This window comes from Hippocampus guttulatus, chromosome 1 (genome assembly GCF_054856545.1).
Source record: "Hippocampus guttulatus isolate MCC_2025c chromosome 1, RoL_Hgut_1.0, whole genome shotgun sequence".
NCBI classification, from domain to species: Eukaryota; Metazoa; Chordata; class Actinopteri; order Syngnathiformes; family Syngnathidae; genus Hippocampus; species Hippocampus guttulatus.
In genome coordinates, this window is record NC_141261.1 from 17,350,815 (window position 1) to 17,372,857 (window position 22,043).

Consider the following 22,043-nt stretch of genomic DNA (forward strand, 5'->3'; position numbering starts at 1 on the left):
GTGGCTGGTTGGGCAATGTATATTCTGTGCTGTACTGTATTTTTTTTTACAAGCAAATTTGTCAAAATATCCCAGCCAACAGATACGAACACAAACCCCAATAAATTACTAAATTACATCTGTGAATACCATCAAAGCAAGCATAAAAAGAAACATCGGCTTGCAAAACTCAGGACCTCTTATTCAATAATAACATTGACATCCTCCTCTTTTGTTGATAAAAGCATCAGTCAGTAAATGTACACACAACACAGACAAAGTAATTGGAACCATTTTGTTTTTGGATGAAAAACACAAAAGGATCACTGAAATAAGTTGAAGCTGATGAAACTGAAATTAGCTGAAATGCAGACCATTCACAAGACGTCATGCCGAAGGGACAATGATCTGTGTTTATTGTGGGTTCTTCTTTCTTTCTGAACACAAACAGCAGACTTGGTTATGTTCTGGGGCTGCTTTGCTAAATCCGGCACAGGGTATCTTGAACCTGGACACAAAGAAATCTCAGAACTATCAAGGCTGTCTGGAGCAAAATGCGGTTCTCAGTGTTTGAGAGATTGGTTGCAATTGCAGCCACGAACACAGACATGATTAAAAAAAAGACGAAATCAAAAGTATTTATTCCTATTTTGGAGCGTCCTAATATAAATACAGTACTATGACATTGGACTGAACAATTTCAGGAAAAGATTTTATTGCGATTTTTCAGACGTATTACAATTTTGATTCAATCCATCTTTTATTTATTTCTTCACTTTCAAATCAAGCTTTTGTGGCAATATTCAGTATTTGCAATAACATTTACAAATACAACAGGAATGTGAAAATTGCATCGTTCATTCAGAACATGTATGCATGATTAGAGCTATTACTTCAGTCATGTATGTCACTATAATAATGTAAACACTAAAGAGGCTGTGTACGGGAGGAAATCCTTTTTCAAGTTTTTTTTTTAACTGGTTCATTAAAGCAAGAACTACTGCCTGCTGCCATACGTCATTACGGGTAATACAGTACTTTATCGAAAAGTTCTGCGCGAACCCATCTCCCAGTCCTTCTATCTTTTATGCTCGCTATATTATGTTAAAAGTAACTCCCATAAGACTGCATATTCTCAGATGACCAATTTCGCGAATGCCAGGATGATCAAGACACGGCCGTGAGGCCTTTTCAGTGAGATTCTGGAAGAGCGTTTAACCTCCCCCGCTCTATGATTTCAACTTTTAATACTCTTGGGCCGCTCACCCACTCTTTCACAGGAACGCTACTTATCATGATCTAAACTTAAGTGTAATAATGATCATGGATGTATCATGTTAATGGGAAAAGGAAACACTGTTAAAAAGGCAGAAAGAATCCAATTATTCTTCTCTCTGCTTCTTCTCATTCAAATATTCATGTCAAGGTATGTCTGCCAAGAAAAACTGTTTGGCACAAGTAAAGTTTGACTGCAAACATTTTTGTAACCTTTTACAAACATTGACCAAAAACCAGCATTTGATGCGTTTGCAAGCATTCATAAGCATTCACCGTTCACAATACTATTTGTACATTTGGCATAAATTGTCACGGCGTCCAAACTTAAAGTTTCTGGAGTGCATAAGGGTATAAAAGGGCTTGAGAAAACGGGAGAATGAGTGCAATTTTAGGGTTGCTTCACCCAGAGTGCAAATCTGGCATGAAGGCACCTAAATGACAAAATTTGAGTCGATTGAAGAAGTCTCTTCATCCAAAAAAGGCATTGCCGCACATCTTAGTCTCATAGAACAAGATGCTGCTTTACGTTCCGTACTTGCAAGGTCAAGTCATCTTCCGGTGTCAAAGTGAGAAAAAGTCTCACTGACTTTAAAATGAAGTGAAAACACACAACATACTGTTTATATTTCACATTGCAGGCAGTTCTCCAGAGTCCAAGAATGACTGTTAGCCGACTCTCTCTGCCTGTTGCTTATTTGTTTGATCAATTTCTGTTTGAGGTGGTACCACCAGATTACCCCATATTTGATGTGTAGATTACATTTAAATTGATTAAGAACTAAATGTAAAGTGCTAGTTGCATCTAAATTGAACTATGGCAACATTCACATGAGTTTTGGATATGAGTTACAGTGTGCTGCATTGTTAATGCCTCTCTTTGGTTCTGCATCAGACTATGTCTCTCAAGACAGAGGAGCCACAACTTGTAAGTGCACAAATTCACCATTAATAGCGGTGCTGTAGAAAGAAGTACTCTCACACCAGACACATATTTTTGTCTGAGCGTCCCTTCTTATGTGACCTTTTAATAAACATGAGTTGCATGATGGCCCTTGGAGTCTGCAGCCAAAAGTGGACTTGGCAAGACATTAAAACCTGGGAGACAGAAGTCTACTCGGTATGCTAAAAGGTCAGAGATATACAGGGCAGCGCGATCACCCGAGGGCATCAAATTATGAGACTCGCTCATTAAAAAATAAAAAATAAAGGCAATATTAGCTGTGAAAAGAATGTAATGGTGAAAATAAAATGAACCTTCAGGTTACGAGGATTAAATATACATGGAAGGGAACAGGCTTAAATTCTTGCAGCTGGGCCAGAACAGAATTCAATAATTCTTTCTCCACAGACACACAGTTCAGTGTTTCACACTGTTGAACCATAAAATGTGATTCCGTTTTACACAGATGGAGGGTCATGAATTGCTGATATAACCTTGAGTGTGTCAGAAGCCGGATAAATGTTCCACACTATTGTGGTTTTTGTCAGTCGCTTCGGTCCATAAAGGGCACGGCCAGACCATCGATCACGATTACTTTGGACATTGCTCAAACCATTTCCACAAAACACAGAAAGTCCGCTTGTCCTGCTTCAGGGGGACTACATTTGAACAATGCCTACAGAGTAAATATTGTATCATATCATGTAGTCTGACTGGAAAGTAAGGCTTCGGTTTGAATGAAACAAGCTTAACCAACGCTCACTCAAACGGCAATCACGCATCAGTTCGTTTTCGGACATCAATTTTAGTTCAGCGCATGCACCCAAGCATAGCTGAATGCATTTGTCTTGAAACAGACGATCAGAAAATCTTACACAAAACAATGCTTGTTTTACATTTTATCTGTGTATAAATGCTCGTAGTAAATAGTCATTTAACTTTGACAAATGACACGTTATTGCTTTTTATCAAAAATTTTTATGTACAGATTTGTCAAAACAAAAATAAAGAAACAAAATAAATGAAAACAGAACAAACAAACCAACAAAATAAACAATGTGAGTGTACTGTGACTCACAGTATTGCTAGCTCCAACTCACAATGACCCACAAGGTCGACACGAAGCAAGGCTGACAATGTACCTACCATCTGGCTCCATCATTTAATGATGTCGATCGTCTCTCCTGTAAATTCACGGCATCAAGACAGAAATCCATGTGAACCTTTCACCTCACTCAAAGACTAGAGTGACTTAAAGGAATCGATTTCCCTCCCCTTAGGTCACCGTATGCCATTTGAGGACATAGAGTGCGACTCTCCGAGCTCAGCATGTTCTTTCACAATTGAATTTCTTTTGATGAAACCCATCAAGACTTTAAAAGCTGACACTCCTGACAAAAGCTGCACTGTTTTGCTCTTGAGCTCAGACCTGAAAAACACGAGCAAGGTTTGAGAAGATTACAAAACAAAATTACAAGTACTTTATACATAGTATACACACATACTTTGGGTAAAAAGTGTCCAACCGTGGCAAAGTAAGAATGGACACCATGTCTTTGGCAGTGTTCAGCATGACTGCCTCTCTTGGCATTCGCAAAACAGTGCTCACTCATGCTGTTTGTTTCTGAGCGAAAAACAACATTGCTTGCCACTTTTTTTTGTTTGTTTTAAAGAAGCGCAAGAGCAATCATAACATTTGCTAAAAATACCAACCGTTTCATTCGGTTTGCAACCCTGACTGATTGTGTCGCAGACATGTTAGTGGAAGAAGTGCATGTCAGCGGTGGATAAATATTCAATTTCGTTCAATTGAATTTGGTTGCAATCCTTTCTTTGAAATGGATCATGAATAATGAAGTTGATATGTTCAAAAAGAAAGAATTCCCAAAGCATTTAGAGTAAAAACATGATAGTTTAATTCCCACATAGCAAAGACATGTGGCCCACATTCGGCATGAAGCTGGCACAGGTGGCATTGCATCTGCACTGACATAAGGCATGTGGGCCGAACATGCCCCAGGAGTGGGAAAAGAGGCACTGGCTTGACTCTGGCAAACAAGATGTGGGCCACTTGTTGAGTCAAGTATGTGGCCCAGAAATCAATTTACAACTCTGGGCCACATATGGACTGCCACTCTTGTGCCACCCTTAGATGCAGTTTCAGATTTTTTTTTCTACACATGGTCTTTTTTTTACATCACAGGCGTATGCGAAATTCTTTTACATTACACACACGCACATAAAATGCACACGTACACATTCATGTGTGTGCACGAGCTAGCGTGCACACACACAAATTCAACGTGGTATTTTATTTGTATTTTTTTTACTGCTTTATTCAAGAACACAGATAGCCAGGGGAGACAAACGAACAGGAAAATAAACATATTCCACAAAAATATAACGCTCTGAGAAATACAAAGTCTTTGAGCCTTTCGCGCTACGTTTACAGGTTGTCCTTGGAAAAGAATGCAGTATACTCCTGTTGGCACTTCCAACAATTGAGGTGCGGAGTGAACAGTGGCTCATTTGCATGAGCTCCGCTTTTATTTGTGGAGGTCATAAAATCTACCAGCTACTCTGAGCGTAGGCAAGCCAATTTGACATCATGTTATCGTTGGACTGTGTAGTTTCTGGTATAAGACACCCCAAACTCGATAACTGAAAGCTATTTAGAGAATTAGAGCAATCTGACAACCCCTCTCCCCCATCTCTTCATCTTGGCTAATAGCTAAAATATAAAGATTTAGTTGAAACACAGTACTTAAGCTCTTGAAACAGACAGGGCCTTTTCACTAATATCAAATCGGCTCACAGAGCAAGCGACTACGGGATCAGCATAACAATAACAGATAGACATGCCCTAACTATTCATCTATTAAATATCTGGCACTTGTTATAATGGAGTGCCTCTGCAGAGATAATGATGAGTGCCACAGACTACCACAGGAAAGAGGTTGGGGGTTGCTCCTTTTTTTTGTTTTCCTGTCACACAGCACATACTGTATGTGCTACTTACACAAACTGTTTTACAACTGAGCAGTGTTAATGGCACTCAGGACATTGTTTTCAAATCTCACTGTTGGTCTAAATCCGGAGTCCTTCTGTGCTCTTGTAAATATTTAACAATATGAAAGGAGAAGATTGTCAATTTGAACCTTGCTTGGCAATTCATACATTTTCAAAATTGTGAGACAAGCTGAGCTAAGATGAATCAATAAAATTCTGACAATTCATATCTAATTACCAGTGAAGAATGACGAGGCCTGTCTTGCGGTGTCCTCCACTCGTAGATCACCTCGCAATCACGTTTTGTTGATTCAGGGATATGAGCTTGGTAGAGACAAATAGATCACAACCCCCCCCCCCCCCCCAAAAAAAAATCCAAAGACATAAGACAAGAGAAGTGTTCCATCAAGAATATTATGGGATGATTATCTGGAGACTGCCCTTTATTCACAAAGTACAACGTAGTAGGATGCACTGTGACTGGAGGATAAGCTGCTTTGCTCATTAAATGGAGGACACATTATCTTGTTAATAATTCAATTACCATCTTGCAGTAAAGGCATAACAGCGGCCTCATAATTAAAACCTCTCCAAAGGATTGCATTCACTCGTTGATTCGTTTTATTCTTGTCTATTTTTTTTTTGGCTTGTGGTTCCGATTGTGTGGGTTTTTTTGGTTTGGTTTGGTTTTGTTTTGCTTTTTTGCTCATTCACATCTATGTTTTCCCTCTGTACTTGAATCACTAGATCACGAGAGGATTGGTAAACATTCATCCTATGAACAGGAGGGAAAGGTCCAGTTTGTGATTGATGCGGTTTACGCCATGGCTCACGCTCTGCACAACATGCACAAAGATCTCTGCCCGGGGAAAGTTGGCCTCTGCTCCAAGATGGATACCATCAATGGCACGTTGCTGCTTAAATATATTCGAAATGTCAACTTCTCAGGTGTGTATTCATGAGATACCATGTATCAAAGTGCATTTAAGTCAATCTCAGGTTCATCAACATCCAGACATGTAGGTTTTTGTGAATATAGATTGGTCTCCAAATATCAGGCTGCTGAATTGAAATTATTTGGAGAGGCTGGTCATAGATTCGACAATTAACAGCCAAAGAGTGCACTGAAAATTTTATTTTGTCAAGTCTTTGCACACAATAAAAGCACCTGGATCCAGATCATTTTTTTAAAGTAGACTATGCAACATTATAGTGACTGTGTGATAAATCTGCAAAATTTTGAATACCGGTAATTAAATTAGTTCCTGCAGTCCAAAGATAACATCAGAGTTATGGCTGTCAATGGAGAAAAACGGCAATGCTTTTATTGTGGTGCAGACAAACACATGACCAAGGGACACAAGTGAGGTCAGATTTTTTTTTTTTACACCCTCCCAATCCTCCCCCACCCATTTAGTTTTTGCTTCCCCCCTCCAACACGCGGCAACCCTAGAAAATGATTTGAGATTTACTTCTGCGAGTGTATGTTTGTCTCCAACCTCCTCAAGGGAGCCAGAGGTTGACAGCCATGTGGATTAATTTTGATGGGAATTATAGAAGGAAGTGACAAAACAATTTACAAGGTCGACAGTTACCCACGGGATGGTGCATGGTTGGCTCTTTTAGAGTGGGTTTGATTTTCAGACCTAAGCAGACTTAAATTGGGTTGGAGAAAAAAAAAACATTGGTCTCGAACAATGCAGTCAGCTTTCTTTTTATTTATTTATTTATTCAACAAAAGGTTCAAGTGCCCCTAGTGTTTACAGCAGTAACCTCTCTACCATGATGAATACTGAGAGGAAATTGATGGGGCCTCATTTTCAAAATCAAATATTGTTCACCTGGGCCTGAGTGACCTTATTCCAGCTGTCGTGCGTGCTCTGTTGTCAAAGATATGACAATACAATGCACCTGTTGAATCATTTGAACAAGTAGCACCCAAGTGATCAAGTGGAAAGCATGAAAAAATGCGAGCAGAGTTTGCACGGCCTGCCCATGTAAAAATTAGCAGTTTACATGTAGTCGCTAATAACTAGCCGTCAGCCATCGGATGAAAGCAGCAATCAATCGTGTCCCATTTACAAGTAGCAATGATGCTAACGCCGAATGTAGGATCGTAACGTTAAAAATGATGATGTTTACATTATAAGGCGTATTTATTGTTCCTAATTGGACCATTTCTAAGTGGTTCACTGTGTTCTTGTAATCTACATTTGTTGCGCAGTAGAATGAGACTGTTTGAAAGAAATGAATCTTAATCAAATGTTGAATTACTCTATAATTATCTTTGTTGTCAGTACCAGTGCTTTAAAACTGGCAATTTTAAAGCAATGAAAAAAGAATGGTTGTCGGTCCGCGAACAGCATGTACTTGTCTCAACCGGTCCATGACACAAAAAGGGTTGGGGACCACTGCTGTAGATCTCCAAATACTATGGCATGAAACTAAAATAACCTCGAACAAGATTGTGTCATAGAATCAAACTTTTGTCTGTTCTATTCAATGAATATGGTTTCATGAATATTGTTCATATCATATCATTACAAGTTCCAATGCTGACAAAAGGGAAATATCAACATGATCCTGGTGTATTTTGGGACTTGTCAATAGGCGCTGACTAAAGGAAATGAGAAACCAAGCTACGATCACCAAGATTGTGTTTATATGCATTAATGCACAAGCTTGAGATGTATCCAACACGATCCTAATGGATGTGATGCCTGATTATGCACTGAATTACTACCGACGTTCTTAGAGCCATTTGTAGCAGAATATTGTCTTTTATGGGACAACGTTGTAATTTCCCAATAAGGCAGTAAAGCACTGCAAGATTTTAGTGCAAGATTTAATATTTGCTATAACATTCACACTTAAAGTTGTTATTGCTGCCAGGCCTGATTTAACATTGTTGTAACTGGATGAAGCACCCAGGATCACTGTAGCATGGACATCAGAGTGTGTAGCTCGGATTTTACTGGAAGAAATGAAATGCATTTAAAGAGGCCATCATTGCATAGACGGGTGCATAAATGTCATGATCGGAAGGGAATGTTAAATGACTTCTCCGCACAGTTCTTAAACCAGCCTTACATACCCCCTCAACCCCGCCGAAGGAAAAAAAATAATTACAATTTTTAAAAAGTTCTCGTAAACATAATAACAAAATAGAATCAGCACCAGAGGTTATCTCGAATGACTTAACCATCTTCACTAAAAGAGAAAATAAATATTTATCAGAATAACACACTTCAGGGCCTGACTGTATCTGATATTGTCAGACTATACTCAAAGTATGAACACTCGATCCAAAAATTGTGGGCCTGCGAGATTACCGAAGGGTCTTTGTTTTCAAGCAGTCGCTAGCAAAAACGGATGAAGATGCTACTGAAAGGTCTTTTCACAGATGTGGAGGCTGATCGCCGTAACTTAATCTTTTGTGCCCTTACTTCACCATTCTCAGATGCTCAAGAAGGGGAAGAGACCTCAATAGAGACCTCAAAGTGGTAATTAAAATCAGTGCTGTCGTTTGTCTGCACTCTGAGGACAACCTTGAGGATAACAAGCGATGGGGCAATAAGTGGAATGAAGGCGTGTGAATTGATATGGGAACATGAGCAGACAGCTGTGTGGCCCCTTGTCAAATAAGCAGGACAGCCGAGCTGTCACATCCATTTGGTCCTTTCATTAACTCTCTAACAGCTCTGCAGGGTACTATAATCTCTGGGCATTACAACAACAAGGGATTTCCGATTTGCACATCACTGGGATTGGACATTAAACAAAAGGCGTACAATTACGATCACCCATTTTTGTTTTGTTTTTGTGTCATCTGCAGGAATCGCTAGCACGCCGGTGGTCTTCAACGTGAACGGAGATGCTCCCGGCCGCTATGAAATCTACCAATACCAGATCAAATATAACACCACAGAGTATAAAATCATTGGCCACTGGACCGACCATCTGCACTTGGATGTAGGGATTTCTTTCTTTATGAGATAGAGTCTTTAAAAAGGAAAGACTTCAGCTGACTCACCATCTTAACTATGGACAAGCAGTATAGAAAACCCATGTTGTGGTGGTTGTCTCAAGGTTTCTGGTGACCTTAAAAGTTCATAAAGTCAGGGACAAACAACATTTACTTGAACGTGGTGAAAAGGCAAGTCAAGCTCTTAGCATTGATTTCGTTTTAACGATTGGCATCGTTAGTGCAATAAAATTCCACTTTATTCCTACGCAAAACCTCTGAATCAGCAATGTCGCATATGCTAACATCAAACTACCACAGGAACAATGAGGATTGCTCATATGAATCATTTATACTCAACCCCGCAGGTACTCTATTTTTGTTGCGGCACACAGCATAGGTACAGTATTCTCCTGAATTATTGCAGACATCAAGGTCCTGTGTTTCTTTTGCGCACTGATCAACTTACCCAGCATTGCCTGGCAGAAAGCTCCTATCAAAATCGTGAACGCCATGTGAAGAAGTGAAAAACAATAACTCTAATCTTTATTATATATTTGTAGTTGTAGATCTCAATTTCCCGTTTACGTGGTGCACTGACACTATCAAAAGTAATTTTGCTTGGGGAGGATTGGCCCTCCCTGGTTATCGATTCAAGTAGGCAAGCTTTTAAAGGATAAAGATTAGGCTAGTCACTGAATGCAACCATGAAACGTGACATAATGGCTAACCTCTATTTACTTCTGTTTATCTCGAGTAACTTTTCCATGGAAGTTAGTCCATTTATTGTTCACATTCACCACGTCCAAGTCGGTAATGTTGTCATGACTGTAGGATGAGTGCAGGTATGAACAGTTATTTTAACTTGTGAACATCTGAAAGTGTTTGTTAACCCGGGGTAGCGAACGCTGGTTCCTCAAGAGCCATACCCTGCCTGTTTTAGATCCCGCCCTACTCCAACGCACCTGATTCAAATGATCAGCTCATCGGCATGCTCTGTTGAAGCCTGAAATGATCGCGATCAATTGAATCAGGTGTTTTGGAGTAGGGAAAACAGGCAGGATATGGCACTCGAGGAACCAGAGTTCCCTACCCCTCTTTTGACCATGGACCCACAGAAACCATCACAATGATTTACTTTGTTTTTTTTCCGCAGGGATGAGGGGTTGTGGAGGTTTTCATTGTGGCATTTGGTGATGTGTTTTATTATAGACAATCAAGAATAAGGACGTTTGACTGCATTTTCTTTTTTTTTTAACCGAATGGGATTTTTTTTTTTTCTCGCATCACCCTTTTCTTGTGAACTGCAAGCACCAAGCTGAAGTTCACAGTGGTACACGGTGAAAACCTCTTTCGTGTTTACAGGCTTGGTGTGTCATGGGATACATGGATCGGCATTACGTATTCCCAAAACAAACTGTATGCCGTTACATTGACAGAAAAAAACCCCCAATCAGATTACAGGCACATTTATTAAAAATCGGGATTATTGTGCAGGATTACTTTGGTATTTATTTTGTTTCATTAATTTATTGACTTTTACATTCCTTTAGGATTATGGTACGTGCTCACTACATTTTTAACAGGTAACTAGTAACTCAGTCTGAATATTTTGAAAGAAACCCTCCCAACCCTGACTGTTTAGTATCAGAAGTATACCTATGAGGTCTTCCCAAAATGTTACCAATGACAAATTAAATAAATAGGATTGCTCACGCAACAAAATGGTTGCCCCTTAATCATAATAAACACTGATAGTATGCAGTCAATAAGTAACTTATGTGAGGTCATACAATTATAATAATTATCAAAGGAGTACAAGAAAGTAGAAGATACATCATGCTATAAAAGTGATGATTTCTGTTAATTCTTGTGGGGTTGTTTTTCATCCATCCTCCAACAGACAGATGAGATGCGGTGGCCAGGTGAAACGCAAGAAGTGCCCTCCTCCATTTGCAGCCAACCCTGCCGTGCTGGCCAGCGCAAGAAAACTGTGAAAGGAATTCCGTGTTGCTGGCACTGTGAGAATTGTGACGGCTACCAGTACCGGGCAGACACTTACACATGCAAGATGTGCCGCTTCGACCTTCGGCCCAACGACAACCACACCGGCTGCATTCCCATTCCCATTGTCAAGCTGGAATGGAGCTCGCCATGGGCCGTCATCCCCGTCCTTATCGCAGTCCTGGGCATCATGGCAACCGTGTTCGTGGTTGTTACCTTTGTGCGCTACAACGACACGCCCATTGTTAAGGCGTTAGGTCGAGAACTGAGCTACGTGCTTCTGACGGGCATCTTCTTGTGCTATGCCACAACATTCCTCATGATCTCCGCCCCTGATGTGTTCATATGTTCGCTGCGCAGGATCTTCCTGGGCCTGGGTATGAGTATCAGCTATGCAGCCCTGCTCACCAAGACTAATCGTATCTACAGAATTTTTGAGCAAGGCAAGATGTCAGTCAGCGCCCCTCGCTTCATCTCCCCGGCCTCACAGTTAGTCATCACATTCAGCCTGATTTCAGTGCAACTCCTCGGTGTGTGTATCTGGTTTGGCGTCGACCCGTCACAAGCCATCATCGACTACGAAGACCAGCGTACAGCTAATCCTGATATGGCCCGCGGAGTTTTAAAATGCGACATATCGGACCTTTCACTCATCTGTTTGTTGGGATACAGCATGCTGCTCATGGTCACCTGCACAGTTTATGCCATCAAGACCAGAGGCGTTCCGGAGACGTTCAACGAGGCCAAACCTATCGGCTTCACCATGTACACCACTTGCATAGTCTGGCTTGCCTTTATCCCCATCTTCTTTGGCACTTCACAATCAGCGGAAAAGGTGAATTTGAAAGAAGCAAATCACCCCAAGAATACCTCAAATCATTTTTTATGACCAATCATAGTCTAGAAACTGCACACGGCTGCTACTTTGACTTGCACATGTTGGAAGTCAGTGTCCTACTTGAGTTGTTGTATTTCCTGTGTGCCTCCTCATGAAGAAAATGGCCACTTGAGTATTTTTCGTCATATGTGTCAGAGTGGTGTTGTGCCGCTCGCTATTGTGATCATGAGTCAGCGGGTCAAAACTTTGCCGCAGGGATCACAGTGGTCATGTGAGGATAATTCCAGGAATCTGTTATTTTTGTAATTGTGTATTTCAGATTTAACTAAAAAGTCTGATTAACACCTTTATGCCTTCATATGAATCATACAGTATAAGCAGTTTCTCAACATGTGTCACCCAAAGTAGAAACTGAAAAAGGTCACATACTGTGTTCCATCACAATAATATATAATAATAACCCTTATTTATGCCCTCTTATATCCATCAAAAAAAAAAACTATAGTGACCTTATTATATGGCCACTTGACTTGATGTTCTTTGCGGCTGTTGGACTCATTAAGTGCTTTGAGTTCCACTGAGGGAGAGAGCTGTCTGCATTCAGGCATTTCGAAAGACTTGCACATTCGCACAGCTTGTGAGGGAAAACGTGCAGCCAAGATACAGATAATCACCATCGTCCCACAAAAAAAAAAAAAAAAAAAATCAGAATTGGGATGCATTCAAGTGGAAAGAATCATGTAAATCATTGAACAATTTTAACTGACTGTACATTTCAAAGATACCTTGAAATATTGTGCAACATGAGTCTATAGTACAGAAACATGTTTGGCATATGCCTTATGAGCGAAGAAAGCGATTCGGTTTGGAACAAAGTGTAAAATTGCTCAGTTTGTATCTGTGAATTGTTCCCTCTCCATGTGCATGGAACAGATAGACAATCATATCGACACGTCAGGGAAAATTGATGTTGAATGGTCTCGACTCCCTTCACAGTGACTCTGGTCTGTGCTGCCTTGGCTTTACCCCTGGCCAATGTGTAATCTTCTCAGCAGATTACAGCACTGTCGTTCCACCATGGAACAATGTTGATGAAGCACTATGATCCATCCCTTGCAGTTTGTATTGACAGTTTACCTGGCCAACATCTACTGGCCCGCCCGAACTCTAACTAATGGATCAGCATTCACACAGCCACAACATTTGCTACACTGATCTTTATGCTTCTCTGTGGCTGTGACAAAATTAAATGCACAAAAAAAATAACCTCACAGAGAGCCAATTAAAAAAAGAGCTTACATTACCTCTGTACAGACAATATATTTTCTACATGTCATTAGATTGTGCAGTCTTATCGACTGTATCTTGTTGTCGGTGTTTGCCGATTGTATTGCTATGTCCAAAGAACGACTGTGTGTCTTACAAACACCTTCCTGTTAGACATATGTGTGATGATGCATGACTGCAACAATCACTGTATTTTCAGCTCTAAAACAGCTGTAAAAAATATATATACAGTATATATATATAATGAATATTGAACAAGCTATACAATTTAGCGGATTGAGCTAATCCCATGCCGAACAACGAATGCATTTCATCTCACCCGAAAACTTGAGGAATGAAGGATTTCTCACACCACGGTGTCATGGGCTTTCTCACATAAGGCAAAGCATTCCAAACATTTTAGAAGGTACAAATAAACCTACACACTTACAAAAGTCATGCCCCGCTCTTTATTCATTTGTATTCTTACAAGCATTCCATTATATTTGGATTGACTTGATGTCTGTACCTGCTGTATTTTTCAAACCCTCTGTCAACTCCGCAATTCCCCTGCAAATGCGAGGTGGACATAACACACCAGAATTCAAGAAAAAAAAGTGTTTGGGGCAATGGCAAGATGTTTATCTCTGCTTCATCTTTTGTAGCCTGTAGCTATGTTTCTGACTCCCAGCTGGGTTCTGCAGCTGGCACTGGCCTTAGCGAGCAAAAAGTCCTCATACTGTGGCCTAAACCCTCAAGGCAGAAACAAATAAGTAGACTGCATAGACAACCATCAAGGGAGGCTTCTACTTGGTGCACATCATTTATTTAATAAATAAAGAATTTTGGGGATTGTTGCGTGACGGAGCACTCACTGAGCACCTGAATTAAAAGAAACCACTTGTATAACATAAGGGCTGTCAGAAAACTACCAGGACTGGTGTAACAAAAGATCCGACAAAACGTTTTCCTCTTCAATATGGACCAGGCGATCAACCAATCATGTTCATCAGTTCCTGTCTGACCTGGCTGGATTTTTTTTAAATTCCTTGTTCCCAAGCCCAAGAAGAATCCTTCCTGGAGAGTGTGGCAAAGAAGGTTGGAAAAGTCTGTTATACACCAGGGGGATTACTTTGATGGGGAAAACTTGTGGTTTGTGGTTTGAATTTGAAATACAGTATTTCCTTTGTGACACCTGTCTTTGGAAAGTTTCTGACAGAACTTTTATGTGGTAAAGAAGTGAGAACGCTGTGACTGTCCTCATGCAATTGACACTAATGCCGATGGATTGGACATTTTTTTAAACATGTACCGTCACACCTCAACTAATAATATGTCTCTTCTATAATGCAGATGTACATCCAGACCACAACTTTGACCATCTCTGTCAGCCTCAGTGCATCCGTCTCTCTGGGAATGCTTTACATGCCCAAGGTCTACGTGGTTCTCTTTCACCCGGAGCAGAACGTACCGAAGCGCAAGCGCAGCCTGAAGGCTGTGGTCACCGCAGCCACCATGTCCAACAAGTTCAACCCAAAAGGTGGTCTGAGGCCCAATGGAGAGGCAAAGTCAGAACTCTGTGAAAGTCTGGAAACACAAGGTTGGTCTTGCTCACCCACACAAAGTAAATCATTGTGACAGCTTTGAATGTCCAATGATGTTATTATGTATAATACACGCGATGAAGTCTTGTAAGGTGCCAATAATTAATGGCTGTTATCTAGTACTTCTGTCATTTGGAGTGAAAAAAAAGTAAGGTTTATCAAATCAATGTAATATAGTGTCATAAAGAGCATTAAACAATATGTTAACTAAGGAATAGATTAAGAGAAATCTGATGAAATGTTCGTGAGCTCTTCGCATTCTTTATGGTCTTCAAGGTATTTTTGAAAACATGTATTACAGTGAGGAAAAGTAATGCACAATTATCTGCCAAGCGGAATGAAAAATCTTAATGTGGATCAGCAGTTTGGACACACTTAAGACACAATCGTGATACAATGCAAAAATAAATGGGGTGTTAAATTTATTTATTTTTTGTCACAAAATAAAATCTTCAAATCCACATGATTACATTGTGTGTAGCCGCTTGACAAAATAAGATTGAATAAATTCAATGCACTATATTTATCAGTCTATGAAATATTGTGTGAAGGGTCCAAAAAATTTTTCCATGAAGAGTTGTGCATTACATGTTCTTCCATTACGGAAATACGGTAATGTGTTGCAATGTTAATTAGAACAAAGTAGGATTTCTTGATTTACCTTAAAATGTTGTCCGTCTGCCAACTCTGCACAAAGCTGAATGAAACAAAAACTTTTTGATGTCTTTGTGTAACCCTGATCACAAATCCACAAATGAATTTCAAGGCATATGAAGAAAAGCAGGAGGTGACTTGTCTGTTTCACCAGGTTAATTCAAAATCCTCCACCAAGGGTACACAAATAGATTCCATTCTCGAAGACTCCAAATCCACTGCATTTGCCAATCAGGGGGAGTGACAAGTAGCCCACACTTGTGTGATTTTTGAAAGGGATGAAAGAGACGAGTCATGTTGCAAAAGTATTTTTTTTTCTCTAATCACCAAGATAAAGTGTATGCATAGGTGGTCTCCGTGTGGAGGAAGGATTAAATCAAGCAGACCGTGGATGATTACTCCAAAGTCCTGATTTTATTCACTGACAAACTCAACTGTGTGAAATATTACGTAGCCTCCTGCGATAAAAAAAGCATGTGTCCACACATATACGTGCATAGCTATGCCTTTTTGCAACCTGTGTGCAGTTGGACCAGCGATTCTGTGTAAATGCTGACACTGTGCCTTGAACGGGGTAAGCTAACCACTGCTCTGTATGTCTGTGTCAGACTGTGTTGAGGAAGGGGAGCCTTGTGAGGGATCTTAGGCTCTCAGGTAACTCACTGAATTCTCCTAATGGTGACCAATTTTGCGTTTCTGCTGATGTTCACTAACACTGTGCATGCACACAAGCGAAAACACAGCATAAGACACAATGGGCAGCATGCAGGCACCATTTGGGCTCCGAAGGCGTGCGAACCTCCGGTTCCGTAGTCTTCACTCACAGCAATGACATCAAACTCTTTAAAATATACTCACAATCTGCTGAAATGATGTCAAGTTACCATAAAGGAATTATTTGTTCCAGTTATCCAAGTATCGGCGAAGGGATCAAAGCACCGTGTCTCATTTAATGAGCTATTTTCTGTATCACAGTAGAGAGCGCAGCTTCATGACTCGCCGGGGCGCCGAGCAAGAAAGACTACCTTCATCGTTCGATTCCATGTTGCAATAGTTCAATTGTCTCACCGAATGTCGAAACGTTCTCCTTTGTAGTTTGTCTTTAAAAGTCACAACTTCGGAGGACGTTTGCACCTTGAAAAGCATTGAAAACCATTTTCTGATCCCAGCTGTACTTGTGTAGTAGGCGGGGTACACCCTGAACCGGTTGCCAGCCAATCGCAGGCCACACAGAGACAGACAACCATTCGCGCTCACACTCACACCTCGGGACAATTTAGAGTGTTCAATCAGCCTGCCCATACATGTTTTTGGAATGTGGGAGGAAACCAGAGTACCCGGAGAAAACCCACGCAGGCACGGGGAGAACATGCAAACCCCACACAGGAAGGCCAGAGCTGGAATTGAACCCAGTACCTCTGCACTGTGAGGTTGATGCGCTAACCACTCGCCCACTATAGAATATAACAATTAAAAAAAACCCGCGTTAACACAATTTGAAAGAATGACTTTACTTTGCTACAGAGGGCGTCCTGGTCTAAACGAAAGCAGGAAGCTCGTACACCTCTGTATTTACCTCCAGAAATACGTAATGAGCTGCTGTGCACAGAGTCCATTCTCCTGACCTCTTCATTGATCAGCACATGCCAACATTGACGACAATACTGGTGTGCGATGCTTCCAAACAGCCAGCCCGCTGATGTGTGAACATGGCGCCAGTCTATCTTCTGCTTTGTGTTTCCCAGTTGACAAAAGGAGGGATGGGTCTTCACCGGGCAGCAACAAAAAAAGAGAGCAAACTAAAAGACAAATGGCTCCAATTCTTTCTGGACCATCTATTCTTTATCTTGGCCTCACAGCCCATAAATATTCAAATAACACCCATTCATCAATGTTCTTGTTGGAGGAAATGCTTTAGATGAAATGGCTCCAATTCCACTTCTATTCAGCGTGCTGCTGACACTGGAAACATTACATCGCCTTGTCTGTGGTGCCACTGGCCTGACGCTGGCACTCCACTATTTTCTGCCTGGATTCACCCTATCTGACATTCAATCCACTGCGTGGGCTGATTGGTGCGGTGATTACCACCACCGAGCGTGCTCACTGGAAACGGTCTGATTGTGACAAACGGAACGCATTTTCTCCAAGTCTCACAAGTTGGACTCACAGGACACACGTGATTGCATGAGTAGACAGCATGTCAAAGAGCGATCCTGTTATCAAGCACTTAAAGTGCCATGGTGGATTCCATGAATTGTGATCAACATTATGAATATACTGTATGCTGTATATTTTATGAACACAAATTTATAATACAGCATTGAGATAGAAAGAGGATCGTTAGGTTCGGGCGACCTCTTTTGAAATCCTTCTTATCGCTACGAGCATTGTAGCATCTTTAATATCCATTAAAAAGGTGGGGAAAGGGCAAACTTGATTTTCCTGTCCTCACTTGATGAAGTCATCCATAAATAGAAGTTGTCAACCAGGACAGCTACAAGTGTTCCCAAGATTGCCATTTAATGCCAATTCCCACTTCAACCAATGAGCATTTTTAACCACGTCCCTCTTGTTGTAACTCCTCTGCAGCGCTGGCCTCCAAGCAGACGTACATCAGCTACAGTAACCATACCATCTAAGAGGGAGCCGAGTGTGGGCCTGGGGAGAGAGCGATCTGCTGAAGCACAGAGGAAAGCTGGGATTGAAAGGATGTCATATTTTTTCTACACCAAAAAAATGCCACTTAATCGGAAATGAGTCAAATGCCAGCAAGTGATGAGGGATGAAAAGGCGGGACCATTCATTTTCTCCTTCCCTTAGAAACATTGTAATGGGTTGTGATGTTTCCAGGCGCAGGATGAATGCACCACCTGAAATCAACAGTATGTTTTCTTTCAGAAGTCAATGGCACACGTTTCAGGCATCTCCTGGGCTGAGCCATTAGACTTATTCAAAAACGTTAGTTGGTGGGGGATGGAGCTATGCTTGTTTTTGCTGTTGAACTGCTGGTAAATGGTAATGGAGTTGCTACTCGTCAAACTGGACATGCCTTTCAAGAGGTCGAGTATTGCAACATGAACAAACCATATCTGGCAACAAGCAAAAAAAAAAAATCTCTCCGTGATTCAGATGTATTTTTGTTTTCTAGCAGTGTTTCATAATTTTGTCAACATCTGCATCATTTTTTGGACAAGCCTAGTGTACAGTCCCAGAGCATGCTTGTGGGTGCATCACGTCCGTGTACTGTGCTGTGTTGTCAATGGAATGCGATGTGTCATGATTATCATTAACAGTAGAGACCATTAGCCAACCTCTGTTACCTAAACAGAAAAAATGGAGTCCAACATCACAGAAGGTATGAAACATCCAGACTTTAATGGCCCTTATTTATCATCCACAAACTGAGGCAGTTGGATGAAAAGCTCTGTTTGGACGAGTAGAACTAGGAAGCATGGTTACTTCCACGTATTTGTTTTAAGTCACAATTTATTTAGTTGGCTTTTTTTTACAGAACAAATTTGGTATTCCCCCCCACAGGATTTTGGAAACTGTTACTGGTATTGACAATAATCGAGATTTAGGCTATTTATATACCGTATTTTCCGCACTATAATGTGCTTCAGACTATAAGGCGCTCCTTCTATGAATGGCCTATTTTAAAACTGTTTTCATATTTAGGGCGCATCCCATTTTAAGGTGCATAGAATAGATGCTACAATAGTAGCTGATGTTGTGTTATGTATCCACTAGATGGAGCTACACTAAAAGGAATACAATACAGGTTTGTTGTATCCAGTATAGCGCTTTCACAACCACTGCAGTTGTAACAATGCGCTTTAGAGAACATTCAAAATAATACGTCCAGGAAATCCGAATATTGATCCATATATAAGACGCATGGGATTATGAGGCCGCATTGTGGCCTTTTGAGAAAATTGAATGCTTTTAGGTGGGCCTTTTAGTGCGGAAAATATGGTACTTAAGCATCATTTCGATGAAAACATATACTGTTTTAACAGGTTGTCATTCTGCAGCTTGATAAATAAGAGCCATTACCTTCATTTGGTGCTCTGACCTTTCATCTTCCATGGACCATTCATGGTGTTGTACGCTTTGCATCATGTCTGAGTGCATTCTGTTCAAACACACTAGGAAGAGCTCAGTGTACAAAACCTCAATGTGTAAACTCCGTTTCTGTCTTCAGTTTCTTGTTCTCCTTCAGTATTCCTCGTAAAAAGAGCAACTCTGGAAATTGTCACACTAAATCTTATCCTGAGCGATGCAGAATATGTATGTTGCATGTCAAAAAAATGTAAGTCATGTCAATAACTTGATATTCAGGTCTGATGTCCAGGTGGAAAATCATTGCAGAGAATTCTAAGTCATCAATACATTTGGTTCAATCAAAAATTCTTGCAGCTCCCAGCTTGAACAAAAGTTCCAAGTTATTGCTGCAAATGTATTTTTTCCACCATTCGGATTAAGTATTTTTTTGTGGGAAAGGTGTTTGTGTAAATCAGGGGTGTCAAACATACGGCCCCGGGCTGCTACCGGTGCCTAAGGAGGTTCGAACAGGCCCGCAGGATCATTGAAAAGTGAAAAAAATGCATAAAAGACACGGGATGAATATTCTAAATAAGGTGCAATTCATGGAGCATCCGCTAGATCACTGTTTTGATCAGAGTAGAAGACCCAACACAGCAGACGCTATCAAGGATGTGAATACTTTATTCTTTACACATTTAATAGCACTCTCCTTAGTTTGTATGGTGTAGGCAGGGATTAAATTTAGATTTTATATGCACATGTTAAAATGGTTTAAAAATTCCTTTCTTTATAAATCTCATTTAATCTTAAAATGCATTACTGTACTATATTTTTCAATACCAATTACTTGTTAAAATGGTGTGCCTTTTACAATCAGTGGGATCAGTTGCAATGCATATGTGTTAATGTGTTATGCGGCAAAACAGCAGGCCACGTGAAAAAGAATAAAAAGGCAATTCAGCCAGGATTCAGGAAGGAGATTTTCCAGTTTTCTTTATTTTCAGGAGCGACAGTTGACCAGTTTTGAGCAGCCCACGTGTAGCACTGCTCTCCAAGTTGTCCGGCCCCCAGAGACTTCCTCATTCATCTTTTAAAGGGAGTTCACTTGAACTTCAGGCCAATCGGGTACAAGCAACAATTGGCCCTTCCCAGGTGGTTGCAATTACCTCATCTGAAACAATTAGTGTCCTACAAAGTGCATTAAGTACAACAGTTTTGGATGGAAAGAAATGTGCACCTTTGTTCCATCCAAAATCCACAAAGAAACAGAATGTTTAATATACTGTACGTTTTTCGCCATCATGACATAATGAAAAAATAAATTGCACTAAGGAAATCTAAGGTGCTTCATGAAATGTTTTGTAAAAGATATGTTCATTACATTTCGACAATTTTCGAATGTTCTTTGCTTCTTTAGACCAAAACAAAGGAAAGACATACTATTTTGGTTATTTATAGCAGAGTATGGTATAATTTTAATGGTCCGGCCCACTTGACATCTACCGAGGCCGTATGTGGCCCACAATGTGAAATGAGTTTGACACCCCTGGTGTAAATGAACACAATTGCATTTTTTTGAGTCACAATAACGCTTTTTATTTTTCTAAAACACTGTATGTGTTACAAAATAGAATATGTTAATAAGTGATGAGTGAAAATACTGTCAGTGGCAAGTAAATATATGTTTACAAGTGGTTTGATCATGTTTGGTTGATGTACGGGAATTATTTTTAAAAAAGGAAAAAAATAAATACAGTGCCTGGATATTTATGAATTATCGATAGAAAAGAATACAGATGTGTAGAGCATGTTCATTTTTATACGAGATGTTTCTAATAAAAACACACTTTTTCTAAATATGTGTTGATTTGCTTCTTCACACGTTTTAAACAATTTCAAAGTATTCTTCTTCTTATTATTATTATTATTATTATTCGCATATCTGTGGGTTGTTACGCAGGCACAAAGGCCCAAATATATCTTAATTCTTCACAATTGTAAACAGCGCGTTTTGCTTTTGGTTTGTTCCCACCTGCATCATGAATGTGTTGAGTAAGATTCCGGACACTGATACATTCCACTTTATGAAACCATCACTATGGACTGTAGGACAAACAATGACCTCCCAGGTAGGTTGTTTACATGCTGTAGTGTGATGGTAGAAAGATGTTTTGTTCGCATTCAGGGCATTATTGGATTTTTCAATAAGCGGTCACGTGTTTTGATCAAGTGGAAACCAGTATTGATCTTGTGATGATTCAACGGCTTCGATGCGCATCCTTGAACAAAATTAGAAGAAAAAAAATCCCTGTGGTACTTTAGTGGAGGACGTTTGCACCTTGAAAAGCACCAGCTTCGAACTATAGAATATCCATCCATCAATCCATTTTCTGATCCCAGCTGTACTTGTGTAGTAGGCGGGGTACACCCTGAACCGGTTGCCAGCCAATCGCAGGC

At 40.3% G+C, this 22,043-nt stretch overlaps 1 protein-coding gene across 1 annotated transcript in view; it reads left to right on the top strand.

The window, feature by feature from the left end:
- The window catches only part of LOC147210713 (metabotropic glutamate receptor 4-like), a 139,947-nt gene extending 118,572 nt beyond the window's left edge, over positions 1–21,375 (top strand). The window contains exons 7-11 of the mRNA XM_086115350.1: positions 5,954–6,154; positions 9,042–9,178; positions 11,074–12,009; positions 14,632–14,878; positions 18,129–21,375. Coding sequence (XP_085971476.1) covers positions 5,954–6,154; positions 9,042–9,178; positions 11,074–12,009; positions 14,632–14,878; positions 18,129–18,178 — 1,571 coding nt within the window. The 3' untranslated portion in view covers positions 18,179–21,375. The remainder of the gene's footprint in view (positions 1–5,953; positions 6,155–9,041; positions 9,179–11,073; positions 12,010–14,631; positions 14,879–18,128) is intronic.
- Positions 21,376–22,043: the final 668 nt, after the last annotated feature.